This window comes from Anabas testudineus, chromosome 1 (assembly GCF_900324465.2).
Source record: "Anabas testudineus chromosome 1, fAnaTes1.2, whole genome shotgun sequence".
NCBI lineage: Eukaryota > Metazoa > Chordata > Actinopteri > Anabantiformes > Anabantidae > Anabas > Anabas testudineus.
Window position 1 is genome coordinate 17,762,986 of NC_046610.1, and position 27,977 is coordinate 17,790,962.

At 39.3% G+C, this 27,977-nt stretch overlaps 1 protein-coding gene across 3 annotated transcripts; it reads left to right on the top strand.

Moving 5' to 3' along the window:
- The first annotated feature begins 2,492 nt into the window (after positions 1 to 2,492).
- micu3a (mitochondrial calcium uptake family, member 3a) lies at positions 2,493 to 26,895 on the top strand. Of its 3 annotated transcripts, XM_026358936.1 has the most exons (16): positions 2,493 to 2,831; positions 6,428 to 6,575; positions 7,655 to 7,686; positions 8,657 to 8,735; positions 11,303 to 11,350; positions 12,145 to 12,227; positions 13,097 to 13,168; positions 14,393 to 14,434; positions 16,673 to 16,768; positions 22,272 to 22,366; positions 22,478 to 22,649; positions 23,248 to 23,256; positions 23,840 to 23,948; positions 24,092 to 24,249; positions 25,027 to 25,091; positions 25,659 to 26,895. In XM_026358936.1, the coding sequence occupies exons 1-16, from the start codon at positions 2,574 to 2,576 to the stop codon at positions 25,663 to 25,665; spliced, it is 1,473 nt and encodes a 490-aa protein (XP_026214721.1). In that variant the 5' UTR covers positions 2,493 to 2,573; the 3' UTR covers positions 25,666 to 26,895. The 3 variants fall into 3 exon arrangements, with proteins under 3 accessions (XP_026214721.1, XP_026214722.1, XP_026214723.1); XM_026358937.1 differs by lacking the exon at positions 23,248 to 23,256; XM_026358938.1 differs by lacking the exons at positions 14,393 to 14,434; positions 16,673 to 16,768.
- The last annotated feature ends 1,082 nt before the right edge of the window (positions 26,896 to 27,977 follow it).

Genomic DNA, 27,977 nt, shown 5'->3' on the forward strand with positions numbered 1-27,977 from the left:
TTTGCTACGTGGTAGTGCACACCGGTTGTGCGCATGTGTGTGAGAGACAGATTGAGAGGCGTGCGTTGCTTTTCCCCTCTTCCCCTCGGTTCATTAGTATTTATGACCGGCGAAAGGGAACTTTTGGAAAGCGACTAGGATCGATCGGATTCGCCTTCAGGCTGATCACATGTTGATTTATTGAATATTGATCTGGACTTCAATGGAAACCTCAACGACAATGCCGCATTTCCGCGCACACTTGGCGCAAGTAAACATTTCCCAGGGTCACATGATTTGCTTTAAACATTTTTTTTTTTCTGGCATGGGGCAGAAACTGAAGCCAGCAGTGATGGAAAAGAAGGGTGAAGAGGAGGCCCCCAGGGCTGGAGCCAGCAACCCGTCCACCCACACACCCTCACACACACACGCACACGCACAAAGACATTAAAACCTAATCGAAAGCCTGTATGCCTGTATAATGGAATAACTAAATAAGTAGCCTAGAGGTTATTAATGCAAACCAGGATCTGGGGAATTCCAGGGGTCCTTTAAAGCAATATTCAGAAAGCCCCTATATCACAGTGTCGATTTGATCACAACTAAATCTGCTATATGCCAGTTAGACAAAGCAAAACCATCTGACTCAGTGTTACTCTTGCCACTTTTGTGTACGTGCATAATCTTTTGCAGTTCCAGTCTTGTGCCTTATCTTTCAAAAAGTTGGATTTTATGTTATGAATCTGAAGCACATTACATTTGATGCCAAAATGTGGGAACTCACCATTTCGACTTCTTTTATGCTGCATGTGATTTTGCATTAATTATCTATCTCCAACAGGTAACTAATAAAGGCAGGTGATGCTGTGATTTAACAAAAAATGGCTGATCTAATTTAACTTAAGAACAAATTAAACATCAAAGGAATAGATAAAGGGGTTTATAGTTATACTCAACCTTTTAATTGGCTTTATTTCTACCAGTAGGTTTTGATAGTTGTTGTTTGATCTGGTTTCAACCTTTGGCTAAATGGAGCTATAGGTTAGTGTGAGCCACCACTCTTTAAGTGTGAACAAATGACAGCCCCATCTATGAGACCTCTGGCCTTTATTCTCTCAGCATCAAAGTCATAAGAAAAGCCCCACCAGGTTAACATTAGTCCTACATGTAAAGACTTAAATGAAGAGTTCATCTTTGATATTCGTTTGATATCTGCTCTCCATTGGCTGCTTTGATCATTCACTTCCCACTGGAAATTTGATACCATGCTGACCCTCAGTGAAAAGTGAAGATTGACAAAGCCGATGCATGAGACTCAAAACCACAGCAGCACCTCTCCACATGAAGATAGGTTTCGTAGACCAAGGATAGTGTTTGAATAAAAATAACAAACTTTGATACATGATATTTGTCTAATATGAAGAAAAAGAGAGATTATGAGAATTCATTTCAAAAAGAAAGAGTTTAGTTGTTAGGACATATCCCACTACGGGGATGAGCTGTAACAAGCTGGGGATAAGGGATAATTCGCTGAGATATGAACCACACAATCCAATTTATGCAACAATTTTATTGGAAAATAAAAACGAAACAGTTTTTGATAGACAGAAAACCTGTTTTTTCAATGGCTCTGTTTAGATGGCTGTCCCAGGGGTCATCATAAAGGGACAGTTGCAATATTTTTAACGAAGGTCCCCCTCACATCAAGTAGCTATATAGTAGTTAACTTCCTTAGTATGTGGGTTCTAGTTAGAATGAGACCGACAGAGCCTCAGAATAAACCAGATAACTATTTTACATTATCTAAGTCAAACCATTGTATTTGCCGTACAATGAAAACCTGATAAAAAATATTACTTATGTGAAAATATAAACATTTTTAGTAGAGATGGAGATAGAGATGACATTACTCCATCACTTTTCTTTGTCTCATTGTTCAAAGTTCAGCATTATAACTAACATCTATCCACTGAAGATTATACATTTGGTCAATATATGATGTAATATGATGCATGTTACATTAAACTACAGGAGAGAAGTTATATCATGTCCAGTGCTGAAATAATGTCTTAAATCTGACAGGAACATTTATGTCTGTTTTCCATTTAATTGATCTTCTACCACTTTCTGACAATACCTACTTACAAAGTGCACTTTTAAGCAGGATTTCAACCTGTGATAGTCTATTATGTAAAAAAGGATGACTTCTTCCACTCTTAGTAGCAGTAGCCAATAACACAGCTATGATTTCTATTGGACCGGTTGCAAATTGCTGTTAGCGGATCAACTCCAAAGTGATTTTAAATGTCATGACAGTCATGATTAGACCTAATTTAACGTGAACCTATGGAAATGTCGGCCTGTGTGCTGCTCATTCATGTGAGCCGGGTGGAAGGAGGTTCATGTTATCTTTCGCCTACATTCCTGTAAATCCTTCACCGGCCTCTCTTCGCTCTCAGCCTCAGCAGCAGACGCACATCTCGCGATGAAAGTTGGGAAACGCGATAGTTTTGTGCTGCCCGCAAACTTAGAGCCACAGCAGCAGCAGCAGCAGCAGCAGCAGCACAGCGGCAGCAGGAGCAGCCCCAGCAGCAATGGCCGCTTTCCGCAGATTGGCAGCGTTGGCCGGAAAGGTAAACCTCTGGTCGGCGACGGGAAGCGAGCTTGTCGGTGGTCACAGTGGAGGAAGAGGTCGGAGGAGCGTCGCGGTCGGGCTGTGTCTCGCGACGGGAGGCGCCGTGGCGTTTTACCTCCACAGCCATACAGCGAGCGGCAGAGGGAGGAAGAGGATGGAGAGACGCAGCATCAGCGGTCTGCTGCCCTCCATCCCGACCGTCGAGGCCAAGGAGAAGGTAGAAGCCGAGCGAAATGAGCGCTGAGAGGGATGACGATGATAGGGAAGCTGCAGGGCTTTAGTGACACGTAGCGACTCGGGAGGTCCTTGGCAGGAAATGTGTAACCTTGATTGTTGACATAGGGGCCTCAGTGTGGAGAAATCGACCCAACACACTGACAGAAACACGTCTTTTCTCCGAGATTAGACCCATTTGACCGGTTAGACTGGCCTACTTCTGTTTTGGAGCCATGGCGTGGTTGGCAGCTTGTATATTTTCCTCTCGGGCGCATAGTCTGTGGCTGTGTCACTCATTCCCAGCACGCCCACTGGAAACATTTCGCTCACCGCTTGGCTGCACGACGACGTGCGTGCGCAGACGCACAAGTGGCGCTCTCCGCTGGAGCTGGTGCTGAAATGACAAGACGCCTGTCAGACAGATGTGCGCAGCTGTGCGCAGGGACGCAAACAGGTAGTGAGTGCTCGGATAGAAGTCGTGCATTCAACATTTTACTTAGGGAAAAGTATGATAATCCAAAATACATTTGAAGGCAGGCTCATAGTACTGATTATGTAGAATGGCCCCTTTCAGAACACTGAACAGCACTATGCAAATTATTTTGTCTATGTCTCTTCTGTCTCTACATGATCTCAGACTGGCTCCATGATAGGGACATCAGTGCTGTTTTAGTACAAATATTAGCTAATGATTGGGCTAATTGTATTGGCTGTACTTATATACAATGCTATTCTAATGTACAGTCCTCCTGGGCAGTTTAATCCATAATAATAAACCAGCATTTAATTATTGATTGCATTTTATATTGTAAGCTTAATGTGAAAAGGGCTCTAATCCATTATGTCCATCCTTTTAATAGCCATAACTCACATTAAAAACATTCCATTATAAGCTGCAAAGTCCTTCGTTCACTTTGTACTTTACTACTATTATCAAATGTATAATTATAGTACTATGATTATTTCCCTGCAGACCTGAAATGGTTTGTTGTTTAATTGATTAGTCGATTGACTATTGTTTGGGCTGTTTTTACTGATTTCTGTCTTTGTATAGATCATTAAAGAAAATAATGAGCAGATTAATCAATGAAGACAGTTTGTCAGGTGCAACATCAGTTCCAAATCAGCACATTACTTTAGTACATTTATGTATACATGCGCATGCATAGATTTCTGTATATATATTTGTGTAAACGTCTGCATAAATTCTATTTGTTGTCTTAAATGTGTAGCTGTTCATCATTTGCAAATAGTTGGTATAAGAAGGTCCAGCTTCAGCTTGACTTGACAGAGTGAACGCTAAATTATTCTCATATCTGATATTAATAGATGTTCATTCAAATTCAATTATTAAACAGTAATTCCTCAACTAGACATTAAAAGCCACAAACCCAATAACAATGTGTTTACGACTACTGACTAAATAATACTCGTTAGGTGTTAACTGCTGGTTTTTGGTCCCTCAAGTGAAGCGGTGCCTCTGTGCCACCGATAGCCAGGGCCAGATGCCTTTTGTTTTCAGGTTATCCATCAGTTTGGCCGCCCAATTCTTGTATAAGCAATATCTAAGAACCGCTTTAAGAGGCTTCTTCAAATTTGGCACAACCGTCAACTTGGACTCAGTGATGAATTGATTAGATTTTGGTGGCCATAGGTAAAGGTCAAAGGTCACACTGACTCTGTTGTCAGTATTTTTCAGTCATTACTTAATGATTATCTGGTCACAATATATGTGGGCTCTATAATTACCTCACCGCAGACCTGTAATGATTTGGTAATTTGGTAAGTTAGGTAGAGAGAGAAAGAGGTATGACATGCCACAAATGTTCCCAGCAGAACTGGGGATCTTGCTTTTAGGTTGCTAACACTGTAACCACTGTAATAAATGGGTTACACTCCAGAAGGCATGTATCTCACATGCCAAGCAAGTCGATCAAATAGATGGCACATAGAAAGAACAGTTGTTTTTCAGGCCTACAGAAATGAATTGTCAGGTGCAAGGTTCCTTGAAAGATCATTAAATGACTGCTTTCAACAGATATATACAGGTTTTATATTTAAGATTATCTGAACTAGCAGTTGTCTTTTAGGACGCTGGACCAGTTTAGAAGCAGAAACACTAGCCTAAAACAAGACAGGAAAACTATGTGGTTGGGTAACAAGTTGGCCAGATAACCACCTAACTTGGAAAGATAATTCCAGTGGGAGAGGGGTCAACAGTTTGTGAGTGAGTAAAAGTAGCCCACAAGTGTTCTGCATAACAGGAGAACAACGCCGCGGGCAAACATAAATTCTAACAAGAGAAAGAAAGTGGGTCAGCTGAGACTCCAGAGACTTGAGATTTGGGATACTAGCTGGCAAAAGCCACTGGGGAACATACCAAAAGCACATCAGAAGCCCAAGATGGACTAGACCAAATGTATCTGTTTTATACAGTATGTATTTGTGCCTGTGTTGGCTAGATGCTTGAGTAAACCTGTAATTTAACTGAGCTGAAATAACTAAACTTGATGTCAGGAGGAACCCAGTTAGGGTTACGACAATGAGAAAACCTAGGAGATAGACTAAAGAGCCGCAGCTGTGAGCACTGGATTGCCTGAGGGGAAAACACCTGGAGCATCTGCAATGCAGGCAGCCTAACAAGACCAGGCAACAGGAACAGGTTTAGTTGTGGTTACATGACATTATAACTACACACGAACACAGTGTACCGCACTATAATTTCAAATAACGGCCTTTCATTTCTTTTTTTCTGGTAGCTAACGTCACTTTTTACCTCCTGTTGTGTTGTGTGCTGCTGCAACATGGCATGTGAACCTAGCTGCTTTTGCAGAACTTTGCAAACTTCATTCATTAGTGAGAGTCGAAACCGCGGGTGTCTATGCGCCTACACTTGATTATAATGCATTCCCATGAAGCTGAGCACTCATCTGTTCATGCCTTCAAAACCCCCCTTGGTAAAAGCAGCATCAAAGCTTTATGAATGAATCTGTGCACTCATTAGCATGTTAGAAACCTTGTGCTCTGGGCCCTGCGGCCAAACATGTTTAAATTTGGAAACCTCTCTGCTAATTGCACAGCTTCACGCAGCACAATCTGTTGGCGTAGCAGCTCATCTACACTGCAGCTAATCAACTTGAAGCCCCGGCCCCTCACAGAGAGAGAGCATAAGAAAGAGAGAGAGAGAGAGAGAGAGAGATGCTAATCAAGCAGAAAGTAGTTACAGAGTATTTGTGTGCATGTGTGTGTTCACGTGTGTCCCTGTTCTGCTGTTACCGCTCTGCTCCAGAGGTGTGAAATCTCTTTATAATAATTGTAATAATTGTTGCCGAGAATAGATGGGTCCCCTCAGTACGGAGGTTCAGGTGTAGTGAAGAGGTGCAAAACATTTACATTCTGTTTTTAGTCCACACAAAAGAATATGACAGCCGGAAATGTTGCATTCAGGCTCTGGGATATTGCGTGTTTTCCATTCTGACAGTCAAATACGGTGGTTAAATAATAAAAATAAATGTTTAATTTGCTGTATGTAGTCTATGTTGCAGCCTTGGACACTAACAGTAGATTTTAATTTGTATTTTGTTTTTATACCTGCAGGCACGTCCGTTCGACTTTGACGATGGTGAAGTGTACATGTCATCCCATGAGTATCGCTTCCGCATGTTCAGCTCTGTGGAGTACGAGGGGCAGCTGTACATGACTCCACAAAACTTCATTGAATCAGTCACCATGAGTGAACCACGAAGTATGTATCACAGGCTCTCAGTCTTATTATCTTGTTAATACTTATGTTCAGGACTCTTGATCTGGTAGCGCTATTTGTGTATTGACATTTGTTTGTTGTAAATGTGTCCTCTTATGTTTTTAATTACCAGCTAAATTTGATATATATTTTAGTTTCTGACTTAAATTTGATTTCCTAATATGGATGTTAGTGTCAAGTGCAAAACACATTTCTGAAAAGCTGTATTTAAACACGCCCTTGCTGTTTCTGTCAGCCTGCTCCCAGTTGTAACAGATTAGACCGGGCCAACCAGCCTCAAAGCAGATGGCTTTACAGCTTTTGTTTAGTCTGAGGTTAATGTTAGTCACACACACACACACACACACACACATGTGCACACACACACACACACTCACAAACGCATACACACACTCATTGGTTTGACCATATTCCATTTAATCACAGCGACTCTGTAAATATGGAAAGAGGACAATCAACTTGATTTGTCTCTTCATGACATCTGGTTTAAAAATGTTCTAACAAGTTCAATTATCACAAACGCACATCTTAAAAAGCAGCCATTCCTTTCTTCAGCAGTGATGTGATTGTATTGCGTGCAAACTGTGCACCTGTATGTGTGTGTTTACATCTACCCTGGCTCACTGACACATGATATGACTGCACATACCCTCTCAGCAGCCTGTGTCCTCTAATGCCCCCTTTGAAGTTGAATTAGATGAAGCTTGTTGTATAAAACAGAACAAAAGTAGTATGCAATTTTACGGGCACATTCCACATACTACAAAGACGAGCATGGGGCACTTTAGACAGTACAAATGGACTTGTGATGATGACAGTGTATATACAGCGAGTATGTCTGTGTGTTGGTGTGTGTGTGTGTGTGTGTGTGTGTGTGTGTGTGTGTGTGTGTGTGTGTGTGTGTGTGTGTGTGTGTGTGTGTGTGTGTGTGTGTTGTGACTGTACCCGGCACATTAAGACCCATTTCTAGATCATACAGATGCTATCTGACCGAGCCCACCCAAACTCTCTTCTCCTCTTTCCCTTCTTCTTCTCTCTTCTTTTGTCTTGTTCCCTGGCAGACAAGAGGCCCTGGAGGTCCCTGACCAAACAGGTGGGAGACACACTCTAAATACTTCTTTCTTTTTCTCCTCCATGTTGCAAGCATGTTACATCTGTTGCAGGCTTTGTATACACTGCAGTTTAAACTCTCATTTTTCTCATCTCCGTGGGGAGTTTCTTCATGTAAATATATGTCCCTACATTGAGCACTAGTACATGTAGTGTACAGTGATTGATTTTTGGCTTTGTGTGTGCCTCACCATGTTTTAAGTTATATAAGGAGTCGTGTGATGCTTATGGTCCAGCCAATCACTGTTGGATGGACAAAAGCCTAATTAGCCCACTTGTGTCTCCAAATTTCCCAAGTGGTATAATAAAAAGACACAGCTGCATAAAGTGAACTGAAAACACGCCTCATATTTAGTAGTGTCAGTAGTGGATCAAAATGAATCCCTAATAAGACATAAAGTAAATGTCAGAATCTTTGTGAAAACTGCGTTAGGTGGGTTTTAAGAAGACATTTCTTGCCTACTTTCAAGGACAGGCATAATATGTGGTATGTGAGGAAAAAGTTGAACGCACTAATTCATTTATTTTAACACACTGTTACATTGCTTCTTGTAGCCGTGTGTTTACATGTTTTATGGAGTGGACAAAAAAGTCTACAGGGTAGATTAGCTATAATAGAACCGTACACTTCGTGGTAACGTACACATTTCATGTATTAAAAAACATGAAATAGATGTTCCATCACTTTGTCCCTGTGTGTCTCATTCTTGTGATTACTCTAATCTTAAAAACACAATGCACAATTCGTAAACACTGCAATACTGGAAAAATCATCTGTAGGCATGGCTGGTGTGGTGTCGTTTCATCTTGTCCATTGCATGCTGCTCCCTGTTGCTCACTAGGTGATTTCTGAAGTTGGTGTGGTGGTGTTTTTATGTTTTTGAGCAGACAAATGTGAAACATGCATCAACTAGTGTGACTTGTGAATTGTGTGTTTTTTGTGTGTGTATCAGGAGCTGGAGAAGATCCTATCAGATACTCCGCCGGTATGGAGAGGATCCTCCAAACTGTTCCGCAACCTGAGAGAACGAGGTCTGAGAGAGTTCGCGCACACACACGCACACACACACACACACACACACACACACACACACACACACACACACACGCCAGCCATGAGCAAAGGCACCTTGGGCACCTGTGCACTTGCTAATACAAATATACTCACACTTAAAGACTTCTAAACACTGTTTAAAGTGTTACCATAGTAAATCAGATAATAACAAGGTGAGTGAACCAGTGGATTAGGATACAGTGATTATTATTATATAGGTAGTGTCACTGTGTATGTTCAGTTATGCATTTCTGTTACTATGAAAAATAAACAAGGAACAATTTTATTCTACAGAATCTTTGCTTGTGTGTGTGCCAGGGCATATTTTGTGTGAGTGTTTCACTGTAGGTGTCTCTAATCCGGGGTTGGGCCCATACTGTCCCTTCTTACAGCCAAACAACCTGCTGAACAAATCTAAAAATAAACCTCCTCTCCTCTTCTCTCCTCTCCTCATTGTAAATGGAAACGAGGCACATCGTAAAGCCAGCATTGGTTGAAAAACTGAAGAAACTGATGGAGAGGAACAGGATGAACATTTACAGAAAAAAAGACAATAGGTGGAGAAATGAGGACATGAAAGAGAAGGAAGAGAGAAAGTCTGTAAACCTATCCTAGGTTGTCATAGTAAGAGGAAGACATTGTAGTTATTACAGTGCGTGTCTGTTCAAATTGCTGGTGGCATGTTGCCAAGACCACACACAAACACAGTGTTCGAACTCAGCAACATCTATGTTTACTAATTAGTTTTATTGCCTCAAAACCACTCATTTGTTCATTCACACATTTATTCCAATTCACTTACAATGTTGTTCATCCTTTAATGTTTTGTAAATAATAATAGATATGTAAAGTGTGTGTGTGTGTGTGTGTGTGTGTGTGTGTGTGTGTATATGAGTGTGAGCATACACTGATGTCAGGACTTGCTCTTGTCTTCATGCCATGATGAGCGAGGACAGTTAAAATCCTTGGAAAGACTTTGGATTTCTGAGAATGACAGATATGTCTGTCAGACAAAGGAATGCGGCAAGTTGCGTGAACATTGTTCACTGTGTGTGTGGTGGTCTGCGCAATTTGTCAGTATTGCTTGACAGTGTGTTACACATAACATGGCACAGGAATGTTATTACTTTAGGTTTTACAAGCATCCGATGTATTCATCAATGTGATGGGATTCTGATTAAGTGATAGTATGTACCATAGTATGCTGGACATTGACATGACAAATATTTAAAGTAAGTAAATGTAATCCAGACTGTGTCGGGCCCACGGTATCTGTTGATGGATGAGCATTCTTTACATTGCACAATGAGTTTGTATTTTATATCACACGTGGCAAAAGCAGCATGATTAGTTGTTATTTGTCATTCCTGATCCACACTGTGTTACCACACACTGTCTGCTGCTATGTACTATGTTTTGGATGCAGCTATGGTACAAGTACAACATGCAATATATTCATGTTAGCATTTGTACAAAAAGTTGGGATGCTGTGTAAAATGTAAATCAGACAGAATAATTTAAAACCTATATTCAAATGAAAATAGTGCAAAGACAACATGTCAAATGTTAAAACTGAGACATTTACCACTGTTTTGCATCACTACCTTTTAACAACACTGTGTGAGCAGTTGGGAACTGAGGAGACCAATTTCTTAAGCATTAAAAGCATTTGTTTCCCCCCATTCATGCTTGAATCTAGGATTTCAACAGGTCTGGCCTCCTTTCATCTATTTTTTGCTTCATAATGTGCCAAATGTTTTCAATGGGTGACAGGTCTGGACTACAAACAGACCAGTTTACCATTGTTTTTTGTTCATAGCGATAATTATTTCCTTATATACCACTGCAAGTATGTAAGTGTAAACAAGCAGAATGTATTTCAGAAACCTGAGTAGTTTCCGAGTGTATCTGGTGGCCTTTGCTTAGCTCTCGCTACGTGGAGAAAAGAGAACCAAGTTCCAAATCAGCTCCTCAGCACAAAGCAGTTGACCGTCAGGAAAACACAAGGCTCACACTGCTTCTGACTGGTGTCATGTTAACCTACACACACACATACACACAAACATGGGAAAGCAGTCCCCCGTAACACTCAAGCGAGTCACCCTGAACTATCTGAACGATCAGACAGAAAGCGAAAAAGAAGAGGGACAGAGGGATGAGATGGAGCTACAAAGATTCCTGAAAGGGCCCGAGGCAAAAAAAAAAAAAAAAAAAAAAAAGCTCACCTCCCAAAACATTTTTCACTTGCTTATCCAAACACAGACACATACACACTCACACACCCCTGCCAGCCTGTGTCTTTGCTTTGGACACTCGAGGTGAAGAAAAAGAAGCGGTGTGTGGCCAAATGGCTGTTGGCGGCTCAGCTTCAAGAAGACACATTTTAAGATGCTATCTTCATGAAAGGAGGGATTATGCGCGTTAGTGTGTGTCTGTGGGTGTCGGGAGGCCCGCAGTCTTTGAACATTGCACATTGTGTGAATGTGTCTGTGTGTATTGAATGTGACCTTTTATTTACCTCTCTCTATCTTGGTCTCATTACTAGGAATCATCTCATACACAGAGTACCTGTTCCTGCTCTGCATCCTGACGAGTGAGTCAATTCAGTCTCATACTTCACACATCTTCCTATCACTTTAGCTTGTCTTCTACTTTCTTATTGCAGTATGTCTTGCTATTACTTTCACTTAACAGCGTGCTATTCTAAGTTAACTTTTGTAAATGGTTATACTCAAGCCCACCCAGAATTTAACAAGATGTCATTACTACATGTCACGCACGCATGTGGTGGTTTTCCCCCTCTGGTAACACAGCAATTCAGAGAGACACAAGAAGAGGAGAAGAAGAATAAGCTCTACTTATAACCTGTCAAAACATAAATGTGGGCAGGAATGTTTGGCTTTTTGCAAAAAAACCCCCCAAAAAATAAAATATTGCGCACTCATCAAGTAAACATCTTACGATTTTTCGATTAGCAATTTGCTGTTAGAGAGAAAGAAATTAAGAACAGCAATTAACTGCTTTATATATTAAATTGTGACACCTTTAAAATTGTTGACAATGTCTGCTCTTGTTGACATATTGTATTCTTGTGTTTTATGTTAGGGCAAATTTAAATTCAGAAGAAATGTTTGACAAGTAAATATTCAGTTCAATGTAAAAAGTATTTTTTGGATAGATTTGCCTAACAGCAGTGCACAATCACTTAGGTAAAAGGTAAAAGTGGTATAAAAAATCCTCAAGTTAACTGTTCACAGTCCATATACTGTTGATTGACCCCCTCCTGTCCATCCTATATGCTACTTCTTCCCTAGCTATTTCTGGATATTAAATTGCCTTTAACACATGCACACACTCACCTTATGTGCTCTCCTCTCTGCTCTCCAGAGCCCCACGCTGGCTTTAAGATTGCTTTCAATATGTTTGATGCAGACGGCAACCAGATGGTGGACAAGAGGGAGTTCTTGGTGGTGAGTAGCTGAGAGAAAATGCATCCACGACTGAATTTACATGTTAACATTAACATCACTCTTTACAGGAAAGAAAGTGAAACTGTTTTTACCTGTGTTTTATTTCCAGGATGTTAAGCTCAAGCTATTTTTTCAGGTTTAAAGATGGTTAGCATTTTTCTAGACTCAAAGCTTTTAAGAATTATATGTATCTCATTTTCGCTGTGGGTGGAACAGTTGGATTATTGATCAGAAAAACTACTGCAGGCAGGAAGTGATCAGAATCTCTAAGGAGAAGGTGGGAGTGATATGATGATCAGTGGGACTAGGTGGCAAATAGATAAAGCCCTGTGAGAGTGAACAGGTGTGGGACCCAAAAAATAACTCCCAATGAGAGTTGGGCAGTAGAGGCAGATTTTTCTGCTGCCTTGAATGCACACTTTACCAGCATGTGATTTCTGTAGTCAAATGAAGGGAGTGCTTGATGTAAATAAGCTCCTAACAAACATCATCAGTCACAACAGTTGGGAACTCTTCAAATGTTAAAGCTACATGTACAGCTCATGCTCCACTGGGCCAAATGCATTCAAATTAAAATATCAGTAAAATCAGCGACCACTTACTGATCTTATCTGAGCTGATACAGATTACTCTGCAGCTGCAGTTTTTTCCGCCATATGTGTAAAGCAGACAGATTAATTTACTCTTTAATATCTGACTTTCTCACTCCTGAAGCCAAATTAGAAAACCAACCCTCTTTTATGCATGTTGCTGAAATCACATCATAGACCAGCCTGAATGAGTGACTAACCTTGTGAACTATAATACATATAATCTTCAAACATAACTTTGAATTGTGAGCGAGATCCTGACTCTCTCTCTCATTACAGCTTCAGGAGATCTTCCGGAAGAAAAATGAGAAGAAAGGGAGGAAAGGAGATGCTGAGAAGTCAGCACAGTTGGTAAGACAGTACATAGTTAGTAAAGCACAACATGGTGTGTCTGTGAGGATGAAAACTATTGTAGGGGTCGCAATTTATTTATTACACTAGTTACCCTTTATGTAGCCAATGTTGTAATAATCATGATTTATTAGTTGAGGTAAACTAAAGTTAAGTTACTTCCCTCTTAAACTAATATTTTAATACATCCATGAGTGTAATATGACACAGCACCTCTGATTTTTCCTCTTTAAGTTGAGTGTTATGTCAAACTGTACACATGGATGTAGTAAAAATTACATATCATCATCCATTTAATGCCATTTGTCTTTAAGCAGGTATTAGACATAGCCGTAACTGTTTTTGAGTGCATGCTGCCTCACACAATGTGGACTCTCCTCTGTTTTCACAGTGACAGTTAACCCTACTGTGTACTTGTCATGCTGGATACACCCTCAAAAGAAGTCTTTCTTTTTCAACACACCTGTAATTGGCCACCTTGCTTTTATACACTATATCAGGGGTGGCCAACACTGGTCCCCAAGAGCCTCAGCCCTGCTTGTTTTCCAACTATCTCTGCAATTCCTGCTTCTGATTGGCTGAACACACCTGATCCATGTAATCAGCAGAGGGTAGGGCAGAAATAGTTGGAAAACAAGCAGGGCTGAGGCTCTTGAGGACCAGGGTTGGCCACCCCTGCACTATATGTTTCAGTTATATGTTGCATTATTATACGTGCAGGCTTGATGGTTAATTGTAAATAAAGGGTCTTATCCTGATAATAAAAATATTTTGTTATTGCACAACAATATGATAACATAATATTATCTAACATATGACATAAAGTTATGTCTTTAAATTTAGGGATCGTTTGTTTACTATAAAATAAAAACGTTTAATTATACAGTGACAGTATATATATATATATATATATATATATATATATATATATATATATATATATATATATACTATATATACTATATATAGTTAAGTACTGATAATAACCAGTAACCGCCACCACTTTGATCTCTGGAAATGCAACTCAATGTTGTAATTCAGAGTTTGTGTTATTCTAAAATGGAAACATAGATGTGTTGATGCTGACAAGTCCCTCTGCAGAGTGTATCCACAGCCTCTTTCCTTGCATGTACTAACATGTCTTTTACCTTCTCTCCTTCTCCTCCTCTCTGGCTGCATGCTCTGTCCTCCTCTTTCTCTTCCTCGTGTCTCTCTGTGTGTTAGACTATGCAGCTGTACGGATATCAGGTTGCTCCAGTGAACAGCGTATGTATCCCAAACCTTAACCCGCCTTTTTGCTCTTCTTTAGCTCTCATAGAAATGAATGGATGGGTGAACAGGGGAACTAGGTGTTTGCATGAGCTGGGTTTACTACAAGCTGCATAGTTGAATAGTGAATAAGTGTATTTCTGAAAATGGTAGGGGAATATGCACAAAACTAATATTACCACTGCAGTCAGATTACAGTTGACTGGCAGAGAAGTACTAGAGATGCAATGGAGCAGGGAAGGTATGGGGACAGGGATTATTAGGATATCATAGGTTGGTGTAAAAGGCACATTTCATTGCACCCAGAATGTTTAAATAATAGTATAATGATATTACACCACTTGCACAAGCTGCTGGGTATAATTTACAAATGTGAAGTATGTTTTTGGGATTGTGTTCTGGGGACTGTGGCCATTTTTGTAGGTGCAAATGTCAATTAGTAGAATACTTATAGGACTCTGTTTAATGTTCGTCAACCCACCTTTGTGTCCTGACCTGGTCTTTGAAAAAGCCTTAACCCTGAACCACTACACCAGATCCTCTGTTGTTAGTAAAATGCACTCATAGGTTCCTTAATTCAAAGGATGAAAGGATAAATGGACAGAAAGAGAGAGTGATAGGGAAACATTCAAGACAGAGTCCATCTGTCAGGTCAGCTGATGTCAGCGATTGATCGAGGGACGACGACAGAGGATGGGATGAATGGAGAAAGGGATGGTAGAGAAGGAGTAATAGATTTAAAGGGTCAGGAGAGATGAACTCTTACAAAAAGAGAGTGATGTGATTTGAAATGACTTGAGACACTCTACAACGCTAAACAGAATCAGACTCTGTCCATTTTAAACCTTTTTAGGACACGTGTTGTTTGTTTGCTCCTGCTGGGGGGAGGTGGAACATTTTTACTGAAGGAGGGATAGGCCACAAATACAAAGTTACTTCTGTTGACTATTACAAAAAAGTGATGTAATCTCTACATACAAAGACTTTTTGTAAGGCTATACCAGATGATCACTTATTGAACAGACACAGGGCTGAAAACAACTATAACCAAAAATCTGCATGATAGAAATAGCACAAGATAATTAAATGCTCCTCATATTATCCTGATAATAACACATTTAAGTTCTTAAGATAGTAAGATAATGTGTCCTTGAAATGCAATGAAAGTTGAAATAACTGTCCAGTAGTAATAAATTTTTTCTAATCGACATGGTGTATGGTGTAGAAAGCTATCAGGACTGTCCACTAGCAGTAGGGCTGTAGGCTACTATCCACTAGTCTCTGCGTAGCCTGCGAGCTTTGTTTCTTTCTCTTACACACACAGTCACTCCCTGTGCTGTCAGTGTTGTGATGGATAGCTGCATTGTCACTGGGAAGTTAAAAACAGTGCAGGGTCATGTTAAAATGGCTGCTGCTTCATTCTCCCCAGAAAGAAAAACAAGGTGGGCGGTCTGGAGCTCAGCTCTGTGGTCATTGGCCATTTAACAGAGAGAACCCTGCTCCAGTGTGGAAGCTTCAGAGATCCATTGGATTATGTTTATTCAGATTTTATTCAAATTATGGTTGTGTTCGTTCCTGACTCAGCACAGTAAAGAAATACTGTAGTAGTCGTAGTTATTTAAATATAGTAGCTTTACAGCAAATCCCTTTATCATATCAATAATTCTTAGTGTTATGTTAAGAGTTATACTGGAGAGTATAATTTTGCCCTAATTAATCCATCTTCTTAGTTTAATCTGTCTTCTACATTTAAACAGAGAACAGTTTTAGTGTGTAATCTGACCCTTCCTCCCTCCATCTCTGCCCTTTTTGATGCTTTGCTCTGTGCTTACTACAGTGATTGGGGTAAATTCACAGTTGAATGAAATGGATACTGACAGGTGGAGGTTTGTTTTGATGACAGAACAAAAAATTCAAATGCTTCACTTCGTCTTCTTGTATTATCCAGTCCCCTCATTGTTTACTTTTGTTTGGTTTTGTTTTTAATTAAATAGAAGGGTGTCCCATGGTTTGGTTGATCAGTGAGTGTAGAAGAGTCTTTATGTGACACTGTTTATCAATATGCTGTATATATGTACAGTATATACATACAGTATATTGTGTACAAGCTAGATCTCTGAATTGTTTTGATACAATAACAACAGAAAATAGGAAATGTATGAAACTGAAGTTTACTCCCTGAAGTGCTAGAGTTGGAGGTGAACTGACCCTAGTCTCGCTTGACCGCTCCTACAGGTGCTAAAAAAAGAAAGTCAGGAGATTGTGGCGCGGAGTTACTGGGACGTTCTGAGGCGAAGCGCCAGTCAAGTCCTCTTTTCTGACCTGGCGGAGGTACATACCTAACTGTCCTCTGTCCCTTCATCCCCTTTTTGTCATCCTTTTCTCCTCCTCTTAATTTGATTAATGTCAATCCTTCCACCCATCCCTGTAGCCTCACAGCAGTGACGCTACATCAAGTTTAGCCAGAATAGACCAGAAATATTTCTTTTTAAAACTTGACTTGACTCGCAGAGCCACATTCTTTGTCTTTTGGCGCATCATGTCTCAGTGTTCGTATGCACTGAAAGATGGTTTCGTTTCTAATTTTTCATGGATGAAAGAAAAGAAAGGATCAAAAATGTTTGTAAACAGAGGCGTATAGTAAATGATTCGTTGTTTTTATTCTGGTTTAGCTTGATCCCATTAATGTACATCAACTCATTTACCTGATTACCTCTCCCAGCATCCCTCTCTTGTCCCACCTCATTTTATTTTTTACTAGTGTCTTACCACATTAACTTATATTAACTATTCTCTGTAGACTATAGTGCACTAAGTCCATTACTCTGTTCCTTTTAGTTTGGATGAGCTCTGAAATGACCTGCTTGTAGTACACACAATATGCATAGTGGGATATCTCTCTATGTACTATTTTCTGGGCTACTCAGAGCTTGCTCCAAAATGTTGGAAATGTTTTTTTTCCGTCCTAAACCCATTTCATCCTATCAGTCGCTTGTTGCCTATGATCAAATATAACAACATATGTTTTTTTTTCTTATATTCATTTATGATAAGTATTATATTTGTAAGGTACTTTCACTATTTATGGCGTACAGTTATGACAGTAATTATTAATTTTTACTTGGATGACAGATATTATAATTCCTATTTTATAACAATATGCTGTGTTTCTTGTCATTTGGTCTTTTCATTCTGCTTCTGTATGTGTATCTTGTGCCTTGTTATCCGTGCAGTGTTGTGGCTAGTGTTGTAGCTTTGGTGTCAAATCATTCTCAGTGTACACCACAACATACTTAAAAACACTGGTACACTGGTGTGACGATAAGAAGGCTGCCTGCAGTGCACATATAATCCCTGATCATTCTATAGCACCTAGAGGTGTAAGAAAATATCACATCCTTATACTACATATAGAGTTGTGTTCTTTATACTATGACAGCTGTCCTGAAAATAATTCTTCAAATATATAAAATATATATTGCTTTCCTTACAGTATCGCAATATATCTCAATGTATTAAATCATAATTTTTACCAATACACAGTCGTAATACCGCCATACATCTACATGACGGTTAAGTAGAATTAATTACTAATTCTGACTACACAAACGACACTAAGTGGATTTCATGCATTGTTGCATTAGGTGTGTCACCTGAAAAATCCCATGGCCTCAAACATGGGTCCTTCAAGTATGCAAAAACAAATGACTAAGCTAATACAAATGCAAACGCTATAGCAATTTGACTCTGCACCCACAAATATCTTTTAAAAACAAACAAGGCAAAATATGCCTTGCATATATATAAGCATGGGTAAAAATTGTATCTATGTGGAAATAATCACATTTTGTCAGTTTTGTTTCATAAAAAATCCCAGCCATTTTGACCTTTTATTGGTTTACTCATGTGCAACTTAAATTGTCTTTCCGATATGTCTGAGACAAGGTGAAGGTGCTGGTAATGATTAATAACAGCTAACACAGTGGGAGCAGGTTTGCTGACTAATGACAGGCTGTATGCTATGGTGGCAGCGGAAGCTGAGGTGGAGGTAATGACAGTGCAGCATAATAGGGCTGACCTTGTATTTACACTGAGCAGCCTTTCATCTGCCAGGATGTCTGACGGACAACGCAGACAAATCAGACAAATCAGACAGAAGGGGAGGCAGGGGTGAGGAAAATAAAAGAGAAAAACAAGGACATTAAAAGTGAGAGGGATTAAATTGTGTGAAATCCAGAAAATTAAACTAAAATATGAGACAACACAAGCATAAAGTGATAAAAACAAATTGCAACAAATGTGCTTGAGTACTTAATCTGATAAGCAGAGGGTGAGGAGGAAGAAAAAAGGGAAGAGATAAAATCAGAGAGCACACAGGTGAGAGAGTCCCAAAGAGGATGACACAGGTCAGCAGAGAGAACAAATGTTGAAGAACAAAGTGGGTGGGAAAAAAGTAGTTCGGGAAGCACATTTAAGGGGAAAAGAAAGAAGCAGGTTGTATTTAGAGAAAGATGTGTTTACTCAACAGATTAGTCACCATTATACTTCTCTGCTTTTGTCTGGAGAAGGAGGGACTGACTGACAGGAAAGAGCGAATCACCTCTATGATGGAGGTCCTGACAGGTAGCATGAGGAGCAAGGATATTAGAGGAATCAGAGCAGGGGGCAAGATAAGAAGAGAAAAAGTGATAAGAGATGGACAGAAAAAGGAGAGAGAGAGAAGGTGGGAGATAAAGGTAAGAGGCATGTGCAGAGAGGACGAAGAACGGGTCATGGGAAGGGAAAGGAGGGTTAGCTGTTTGTACCCTGGAAGGTGTGACTGACTGACAGTCTGACTGACTTGACTAAAGACCGACAATGAGCTCTTCCTCCAAGGTATTACTCACAGATAAGGCGGGTGAGGAAGGCCATTTAGTGTTTACATCAGTAATTACTGTTTTTACCTTCAGCTCCATGATCAAAGTCCGGTTAAACCTGTCCACACATACATGCAGATGGATAAATAGACACATGCAGACACCAGGTGTTGGCTCGTGCCTTGTGGGCGTGGTAACTATTACATCTTCATGGGTATGATGAGCTAACACTGATGCTGCCACACGCCCAGGAATGATAAGCTTGTTATGATCAGTTGGGGATTACGTCTACCTGAGGTTCGACTGATATGAGTCCTTAAAAAACAAATGAATACCTCTAGTTTTATTTATTGAACGTCTTTTTGCAGTACTTTCTATTGGTTCATACATGCAATTTAAATATTTTTCAACTTGTTTCCAGCCACTGCAGGTAACTCTTTTCAGTGATAAACAAGAAGATAAAGCTCTGATAAACCCGCTGTGCACAACTTGTCCAGCAGGCGGACATTGTTAGTGACTAGCTCTGCTGCACTGAAATACCCAAGATATTAAAGAGATGCCGCTATAATAATTGTTTTGATGTATGGTGTATGACCACCGCTAGTTACATTTCCCATAGTGATCAGAGCCACTAGTTATCACCCTTATTAACAACATAGTAGACCAAAAAAATCAAAAAATAATTTAAATTAAAACTTCCCAACCAAAGAATGAAGTTTCATTACAGTTAGGACACAACATTTTAGAGTAAAAAACAAAACAGTGTATATAAAGGAAAAGAATAGTTGGGAAGTCCATACAGAAAAGAAGAAGTGCAGAGGCACACCACCTGGACGCCGTCTAGATACATGAACAGCTCATAAAGTGTCATAAAGTGTTAAGTTATGAGTCACTAACAAGATAAAAGCATGTTGTCCTGTTTGTCCGTAATCAGAGACCTAATGAAAAAAAACCTCTAATAAGTGAGACACTGAAAACAAGACAGTAAAATGATAAGTCTGTAATTGTTTCAGTTTGTCTGTGTTTATATGAAGGAGCTCTTCTTTTGCCTGTAATCAAAGACTGAAAGGACCAGACCGCAGAGTAAATCAGAAACAGACAGCTGGGAGTCACACTGATGTTGGTGGTCCTAAACAGGGCTTACTTTTAATATTTCTTTCCCAGAAGACATTTTTATCCTGTGACTTACCAATTTGCATCCATTACAGCAAAATCTACTAGAGGGCATTGTCTTTGTCCATATCTAGATCTCATCTTAGAGAATACTACTAGTATACGGTCATAAATAGCCAGAACTCCTAATAATCTGATTTGGTTTTCTGAATGCTTTTATAACGACAAATGACTTTGGTCAGTGGCATTTTTTAATCTACAAATCAACAATACCAGTTACTAATTCTAATTTGTTGTTATCCGTGTAACTCAGTCATATTAACTTTCTAATTTCTGAATTCTGACATGACATTGTAATACACCAAAACAAGCACAACAAACTTGGACGAACGCCTTCTTTGTTTCCTACATAAACCTGTGTCATCTTGTTTGACATTTTCTTCTCGTCCCACGTCGGATTTTAGGATTTTACCCTTGAGGTAGAACCACGAATGGCATCCTGGTCATGATGATAGTGATGATGATGGAAATGACATAAATGCTTTCCCTCCTTAGAAGGGCATGAGATTTCTCCTAGTCTGCATATTCCTCAGCATGGCCGTGGATTGGATGGGGGTTAGCTAGGTGGAGCATGGCAGGGAGAGAGATATAAGATGAAGTCCTCTCTTTCTTCTTTGATGCTGGCTGAGTGGTTTTTTTTTCAATTTCTAGAAAAGCACCTTTTTCTGAGTAAGTCGTGCTAGTGAGCATAAACAAAGGTAAATTGTCAAAGATGCAACACACACTTGTTTTCTGAGAGGCTAACACAATGAACCCTTGTTCTTGTAAGGGATTAAGAAAGTGTTAACCTGCAGATTATAGCACATGGAAATAGTATAAACAGGTCAAAGCCAGCTCCATGGGTTTCAAATGACCAGGATAATTGAGTAAACACACATTTGCTAAACATAGGAGGAGGACTATAGTAGAAATAAACTGCACAGTTGTTGCACAGTTGCACCCACTGTTGTCCATTGACAGAAAAAGGTGGAGTCGGCTCACATTCTCTGCATTTGTGCTTATGTGGGTTTCAGTTCAATGCTGCTGTTTGTGATTTATTCTGTTCAGGTGTGTCAGTGTTGCATTTACAAAGAAGTGCATGGTATGTGGTGATTTTAATGTGTCAGTGCTGTGTATTTTTTCCTCTGTTTATCTCACCTTTGCTATGTTAAACATGGTTTCTGTTCACCTCAGAGGATACAGGCATGACTCTGTTCTTCGTTTTTGTCTCTATGTCTTCATGTGTGCTGCTACATGAGCACTCCTCCTGTCTACATCAGTCTCTGTTGGTCTGTTTCCTTCTGCTCCAACACTTCTTGCCAGTCTAGGTTGCACAGACAAAACATATCTCCATGCCTCTTATTTTACTTTCATACTTAGCTTTCAAAAACAACAATGAGGATGATCCTGAGCTCTTCATCTAATATTACTTACCTGTTTTTTTCTAGCACACATCGTACTTAAAATTGTGACAGTGAAGTGTTTCAATGATGTTTAATTATGGCAGTGTGCTTTTCTATTCACCAAATTGATACTTTAAATGTAATTGCTGCCTAGACTGGTATGCTGATGTTATGATGGCCGATCACTGTTTGTCCGAGTTCATTTCGTTTGATTGACAGTTTGTCGTTGCTCGTCCTGCACACATTCTGCACATGGTCAGCAGAGAGACCTGCTTCCTGCTAGCCTGGCACCAGGATCACCATGTTGGATTGATGATGGACTTGTCCTGCCCACTGCTTCTCCGACAAGCACAAAACCTGATGTTTCTAGATTTATCACACATTGAGTTTCTCTCTTATTCCTCCCTCCCTCACAATTCATAGCGAACAGATGAGAGTATTACGATTGACACCACCCTACTGGTCCATTTCTTTGGGAAGAAAGGGAAGGCAGAATTGACCTTTGATGACTTCTACAGGTACTAAAAATATTCAGTGGAGAGCACAAACAAAAAATAGCAAATGCTTATTTTAGTAAATATTTGATCACTGTCTCTTTCTTCTCATCTCCCTTCCTTTGTGCTCTTCAGATTTATGGATAACCTGCAGACTGAGGTGTTGGAAATCGAGTTCCTGACCTACTCTAAAGGAATGACCACCATCAGTGAAGAAGACTTTGCCAAAATCCTGCTACGCTTCACCAATGTTGACAACATCAGTGCCTATTTGGAGAATGTGCGCCAGTGTATACCTGATGAGAAGGTGCAGTACACACATATGGACAGCTTCAGTAAATTGAAAAAAAAAGTTTTTGAACCCACCGCTTCTGCATAAATATGAGCAATAGTAGAGAAAGAGAGCCCAATATAACAATTGAGACAAAATTACACTTATTTGTTTCTTGTTATTGTGAAAAACGATCTGAGGCCCTGCAGAATAGCCAACAGGTGAAGAAATGACTAGAAAGGTTATCTGTGTTAGTCTTTTATCCCTCTGTTTCATTTCTTCTTCCTGCTGTAAAGGTGCTCATATTTCTCGAGTGTAATTTCCCACCACTGTCTGTGCTTGAGGCTGTTGTGGCTCTCCACACTTGAACGCACTACTGCTTCCGTTGACTTCACACAAACACTCACACACACTTGACTACACTTCCAGCTACATGTGAATGTCTATCTATCTATCTATCTATCTATCTATCTATCTATCTATCTATCTATCTATCTATCTATCTATCTATCTATCTATCTATCTATCTATCTATCTATATGTGTACATGTGTCTGTCTACACATTAACTTGTAGTCCTGATGCAACTCAACTCTATTTTGTCCCTCCCTTCTTTCCCTTTCATGCTGTGGAAGAAGCAGGAGGTTGGTCTTTGTCTCTCGTACAATACACAACCTGCATTTACAATGTGTTAGCCTATCCTGCTATTTCATTACCATATATATGTTTAGCATGCAGTGGTTTTGCCCACTAATTTTAGGCTTGCTCCAATGGGCTTTCATTTGTTGAAAAGACTGTATTGTTATTTAAATGAGATCCTCAGGTGTCACTGACATGCAGTCAAAACAAACAGCTTCATGTTGAATGGTTTCAGCATTACTACTGTAGGCAGGTACATTAGAGTTACGAACCACTGCTGGAGTTTACATTTTTCATACCAAGCACTCAGAGATGTCATTAATGCCCAGTTAATGCATTAGTAGGTCTGTTTGGCTGAATCTCTGAGGTGGTTTTATTTTTTGGTTAATTAATATGCCAGATCTTAGAGCCCCAAGGATTGCTGTATGAACATCAGTCTAGTGCCTCTGGGGGATGTGCTGAATCATTCATTATTGTCATTTTCGCTCTCACAAGAGAATGGAAGTTTTATTCACACTTTTCCCTTTAGTCCGTTTCTGGACTGGTTAGAGATTTAATGCTTCACATGTTTTCTATCTGGTGTTTCAGGGGATCACCTTCGATGAGTTCCGATCCTTCTTCCAGTTTCTTAACAATCTTGAGGACTTTGCCATTGCCATGCAGATGTACAATTTTGCTGCACGCTCCATTGGACAAGGTAGGAAGAGAGTAATGGGAACTGAAGCCATGTGCACTGAGGGTTGCTGCTTATCCACACAGATGTAGTGCTCTTAGTTTTGGTTGTGGTGTGTACCAAGTAGCCAGAACCCACAAAAAGATTTTACTTTCTCTCCTTACCAGATGAGTTTGCAAGAGCAGTGTATGTAGCCACTGGGCTGAAGCTGACACGTCACCTTGTAAACACCATTTTCAAGATCTTTGATGTGGATCATGATGACCAGCTCTCCTACAAGGAATTCATCGGCATCATGAAGGACCGACTTCACAGAGGAACCAGGGTGAGGAACCCTGCAGTTCTTCCTCTGCAGTTTTCTCAACAGTAACACATGAATCTTTACCTTAAACAACAACATCCAGCTGTCTAATAATGAGTTAACACATTTTGAAATCAAGACACAAAAATCTGCATACAGCAAACCACTAGCATTAATGCAGTAATATTAAAAATTGTGTTTTTCAAAGGGTTTTGTTGGTTTGAACAACTAGACCACCCTGCTGTTTTAAAGCTTGTTTAAATTAAAGGAATTAAAATTACAAGCGCTGAATGGTTTTTATTAAAATACCTACAGTGATCTGGATGTACAACCTTCTAAGTTGCACAGTATTCAAAAGGCTGTGGAGAAATGTTAGCGAATTACATAAAGTGATGGAAAAACAAACCTTGGGCAACTTTTGAGTTTTTATTCCAAAACGGTTACTGTCCTCTAGTGGTGTGTTTAGATACAAAACCATGGGCCTGATACGACTTTTCTATGGGAGAGTGAAAAGGACATGAGATGTCCCAAGCTTATAATTAAATATACAATTGACTTGTGATACTGTCTTGGCCTCACAGCCTTGGCTTATTAACATGTTCTCTTTGTCCATCTCACTTTTTCTCTTCCTTTTGCAAATTTTCACACTCTTCACCCTCAAACCAACACATACTTTTCCATTCCCATCCATTTCCCACCTCTCTATTAATCTCCACATCTTCCCCGCCTCGTACCTCTCCCTGTATTTTCCTTTCATAACTTCTTATCATCTGTCATGATGTCTGTATACTGACCTCTTAGGGCTATAAAGCTGTGGAGCGTGCCACCTCTTTTAAATCCTGTCTGAAGAAGGAGCTGGCAAGCAGATAAGTATCACCACCAGTCAACAACAACAGAGAAAGCTAGTTTATAAAGTTCATTCTTTATCTCTACATTTTGATTCTATGAAAGTCTTAACAGCCACAATAATTCTTGTTACCGTTTAATGCTATCAATCATACACTATACACTAAAAAGTGATTTACATTATATTGTATTTTTATAAAGAGTCAGAAAGAATAAAGATGCAATCTTTTGATACCAGGACTGACTCACATGATCTTCTTTAATTAATGTCTTGACTCAATAACTTCTCCCACTGCAATGCATTAACAGTGCTGATTAGTTTAAATTAGGTTGTTTGTTAACCACATTATTACTGTTAGCCGAGTCACTCTTTTAAATACATATCTGCTTAAGAACACCTGCTTTTACAATCACAGTTACAATTTGCACTTGTTGTTCAAAGTCACCACAGAGTGTATCAGTAGGTGTACAGAATTACAACAGTGGGTTTATGAATGTTTTCATTTTGTGGAATCACAAACACACGGTTAAAGAGAATTGACCCATAGCTCCAAGCATAACTGTGCCTGTGTTTGCTGTTTGTTCACCAGGTGAAGGGTAGACACAACGCCGCCTTCTCCAGCTGCATTCGCTCTGAGGCCACAAGACAAGTGCACCAGCTCTGGAGGAGATACAAAGAGAAGCTGTAGAGGAGGACACCTATGGGTGTAAAAAATGAAGGAAAAAGATTAAAAAGCAAGTCTGGAACAATTTGGACTGATTTCTGAGTTTTAAAGTTAGTGGTGTGAGTTAACAATGATCTCCAGTCGACCTCCAAAGCAGAGAATAGCTCACCAAGCATGACCACTGCTATCTATGACACTATCTATGCTGATCATGTGCAACAATCACATTTTTTGGTTCCCTTTTCCTCCTGTAAACATTTTGTGTTTGGCGTATTTATTCTGACCAGCCTAAAAATGCAATGTTTTTTAATAACAACATTATAACATCACTAACAATTTTTAAATTGTGCCATCTAAAATGATTTGTTTTTAAATGGCGGAATAATTAGTTGAACTGTTGCACTACAAGCTGTAACATCTGAAAGAGAACAATAACTAGCTCAAACGCCAAAATACATAAAAATACTAACTAAACCATTACATTATAATAGTAATCTAAAATAAAAACATACTGCAGAAGACAAATGAAGATATAGGCTAAATGACAATATTGCTATTATATTATTATGCTTTGTGTGCTGCATTTTAGTCTTTTTTTTTTTGTTGTTTCACCTTGATTTTATCTAGCCAGTATAGTTTTCCAATTTTAAACTAAATAATACTATTGCTACTGTTAGGAATGCTATATTATCCTAAACCTTTTTATTATTATTATTATTTCAATATTTTACATGCCTGAATCATTAATGTCTTGCATGTATGACATACAGTAGTTTCCCACACAGGTGCCTTCTATCCATTCCCTTTGTCATCTGAAAAGATTTACATAACAAAACCAGACTTTTCCAGCAATTATCTCAGCACTGTGTAGCTTCTAATAACAGCAGAACAACGTGCAATTATTCCATTACATGTGATTCAAATCACCCAATTTTTAATATTGTAACATATTGTTACAATTATAATTTATAATGATAATTTGGGGATTTGGTTGTCTTGGTGAAAGTAATATACTGAAAATGAAGAAATAAGTGTAGATGTGTCAGAATTGTGTATTCTTGCCAAGTTATTATTGACCCTGTAATTAATTGTCAATGCAATAATTGGTTTATTATTCACATGAGAGATCTGGTGACTGACTTTTACCGCATGAATAAACTATTTTAGCAACAAGTGCGTGGTCCGAGCTGGTTACTGAGCATGCGCAACGAGCAAACGACGCTGTCACATTTTATTTGAGAAGTGTCACCTACATATTTACATTAAAATGTTAATAGAGAAGGAACCAGTGCGATACAGACCAACGTTGGTAACGCGGCTTTGTTAGTGTTGGTGTTAATGTGGTATAAAGAGCAAGTTATTTCAGCCGAAGGAGAAGGCAGTGGGTGAAAATGCTGACAAGCGGTAAGCTAGTGAATTAGCCTGCTAACAGGGATAGTCTAAGAACAGGCTTCACTTATCACAATCGTTTTCTTTTATAGTAAGGTGTTCCTATTTTAAACTGTTATCTGTAGCTGTTATGTTTTCATCAAACACAGAGACAGAGTAGTACAGTATTCTCACCTGGCCTGGCTAGATAACGTCATGCAAGTGAGACAGCTAGCTAACGTTATCCTGCATGAATGCTAGTCCCAACGGCAAATAAGGGAATCGTGAGCGATGTTAACATTGTTAATAGTCACTTATAATTACTCACTTACTTATTACTTACTGTGTTAATGTGCATTTAGTGGTCATTTTTTATATAAAGTTTAAACTTCAGTAGTTAAAAGTGTCAGCTAATGAAACGCTGCCATCTTGTGTCGCGCCAAGACAACTGCTGGTAAAACTGGAAGAACTGTTAATGTTGTGTGTTACGGCAAAAGATAGTTTGGGCATTATTAATTATTGTAAATGATCTTAGATCATCTATCAACATTTATTACGTTGTTGAATTGTCAGTAAAGCGTGTAGGTTTTCCTTAAACACCATTAACGCTAGTTGATTCCTCTAAAGGCAGTGGCAGATCTGACGCTGTAAGCGGAACTATACGTATTTCCCAGATTTATGACCGGAATATTAAAAACGACGCACCTTTCTATTTTGCTCATAAACCCTATATATTACATGGACTTTTTAAAATACTTTAAACATTATTCGTGTGTCGTTTTGTACTCCAAGATGTCCGTTTTTTTTTTTTTAAGTTTTTACGTCGTACGGTGCTTGAAATAAAAAGAAAATGTAAACGGCAAGCACGTAAAT

What these genes read in the sequence shown, in the direction of transcription:
- micu3a (XM_026358936.1), top strand. Translation starts at nt 2,574, where the DNA reads ATGGCCGCTTTCCGCAGATTGGCAGCGTTGGCCGGAAAGGTAAACCTC. An exon ending in ACAAGAGGGAGTTCTTGGTG is followed by an intron (nt 12,228 to 13,096) that starts GTGAGTAGCTGA and finishes CTCTCATTACAG; the next exon opens with CTTCAGGAGATCTTCCGGAA. An exon ending in AGGTTGCTCCAGTGAACAGC is followed by an intron (nt 14,435 to 16,672) that starts GTATGTATCCCA and finishes CCGCTCCTACAG; the next exon opens with GTGCTAAAAAAAGAAAGTCA.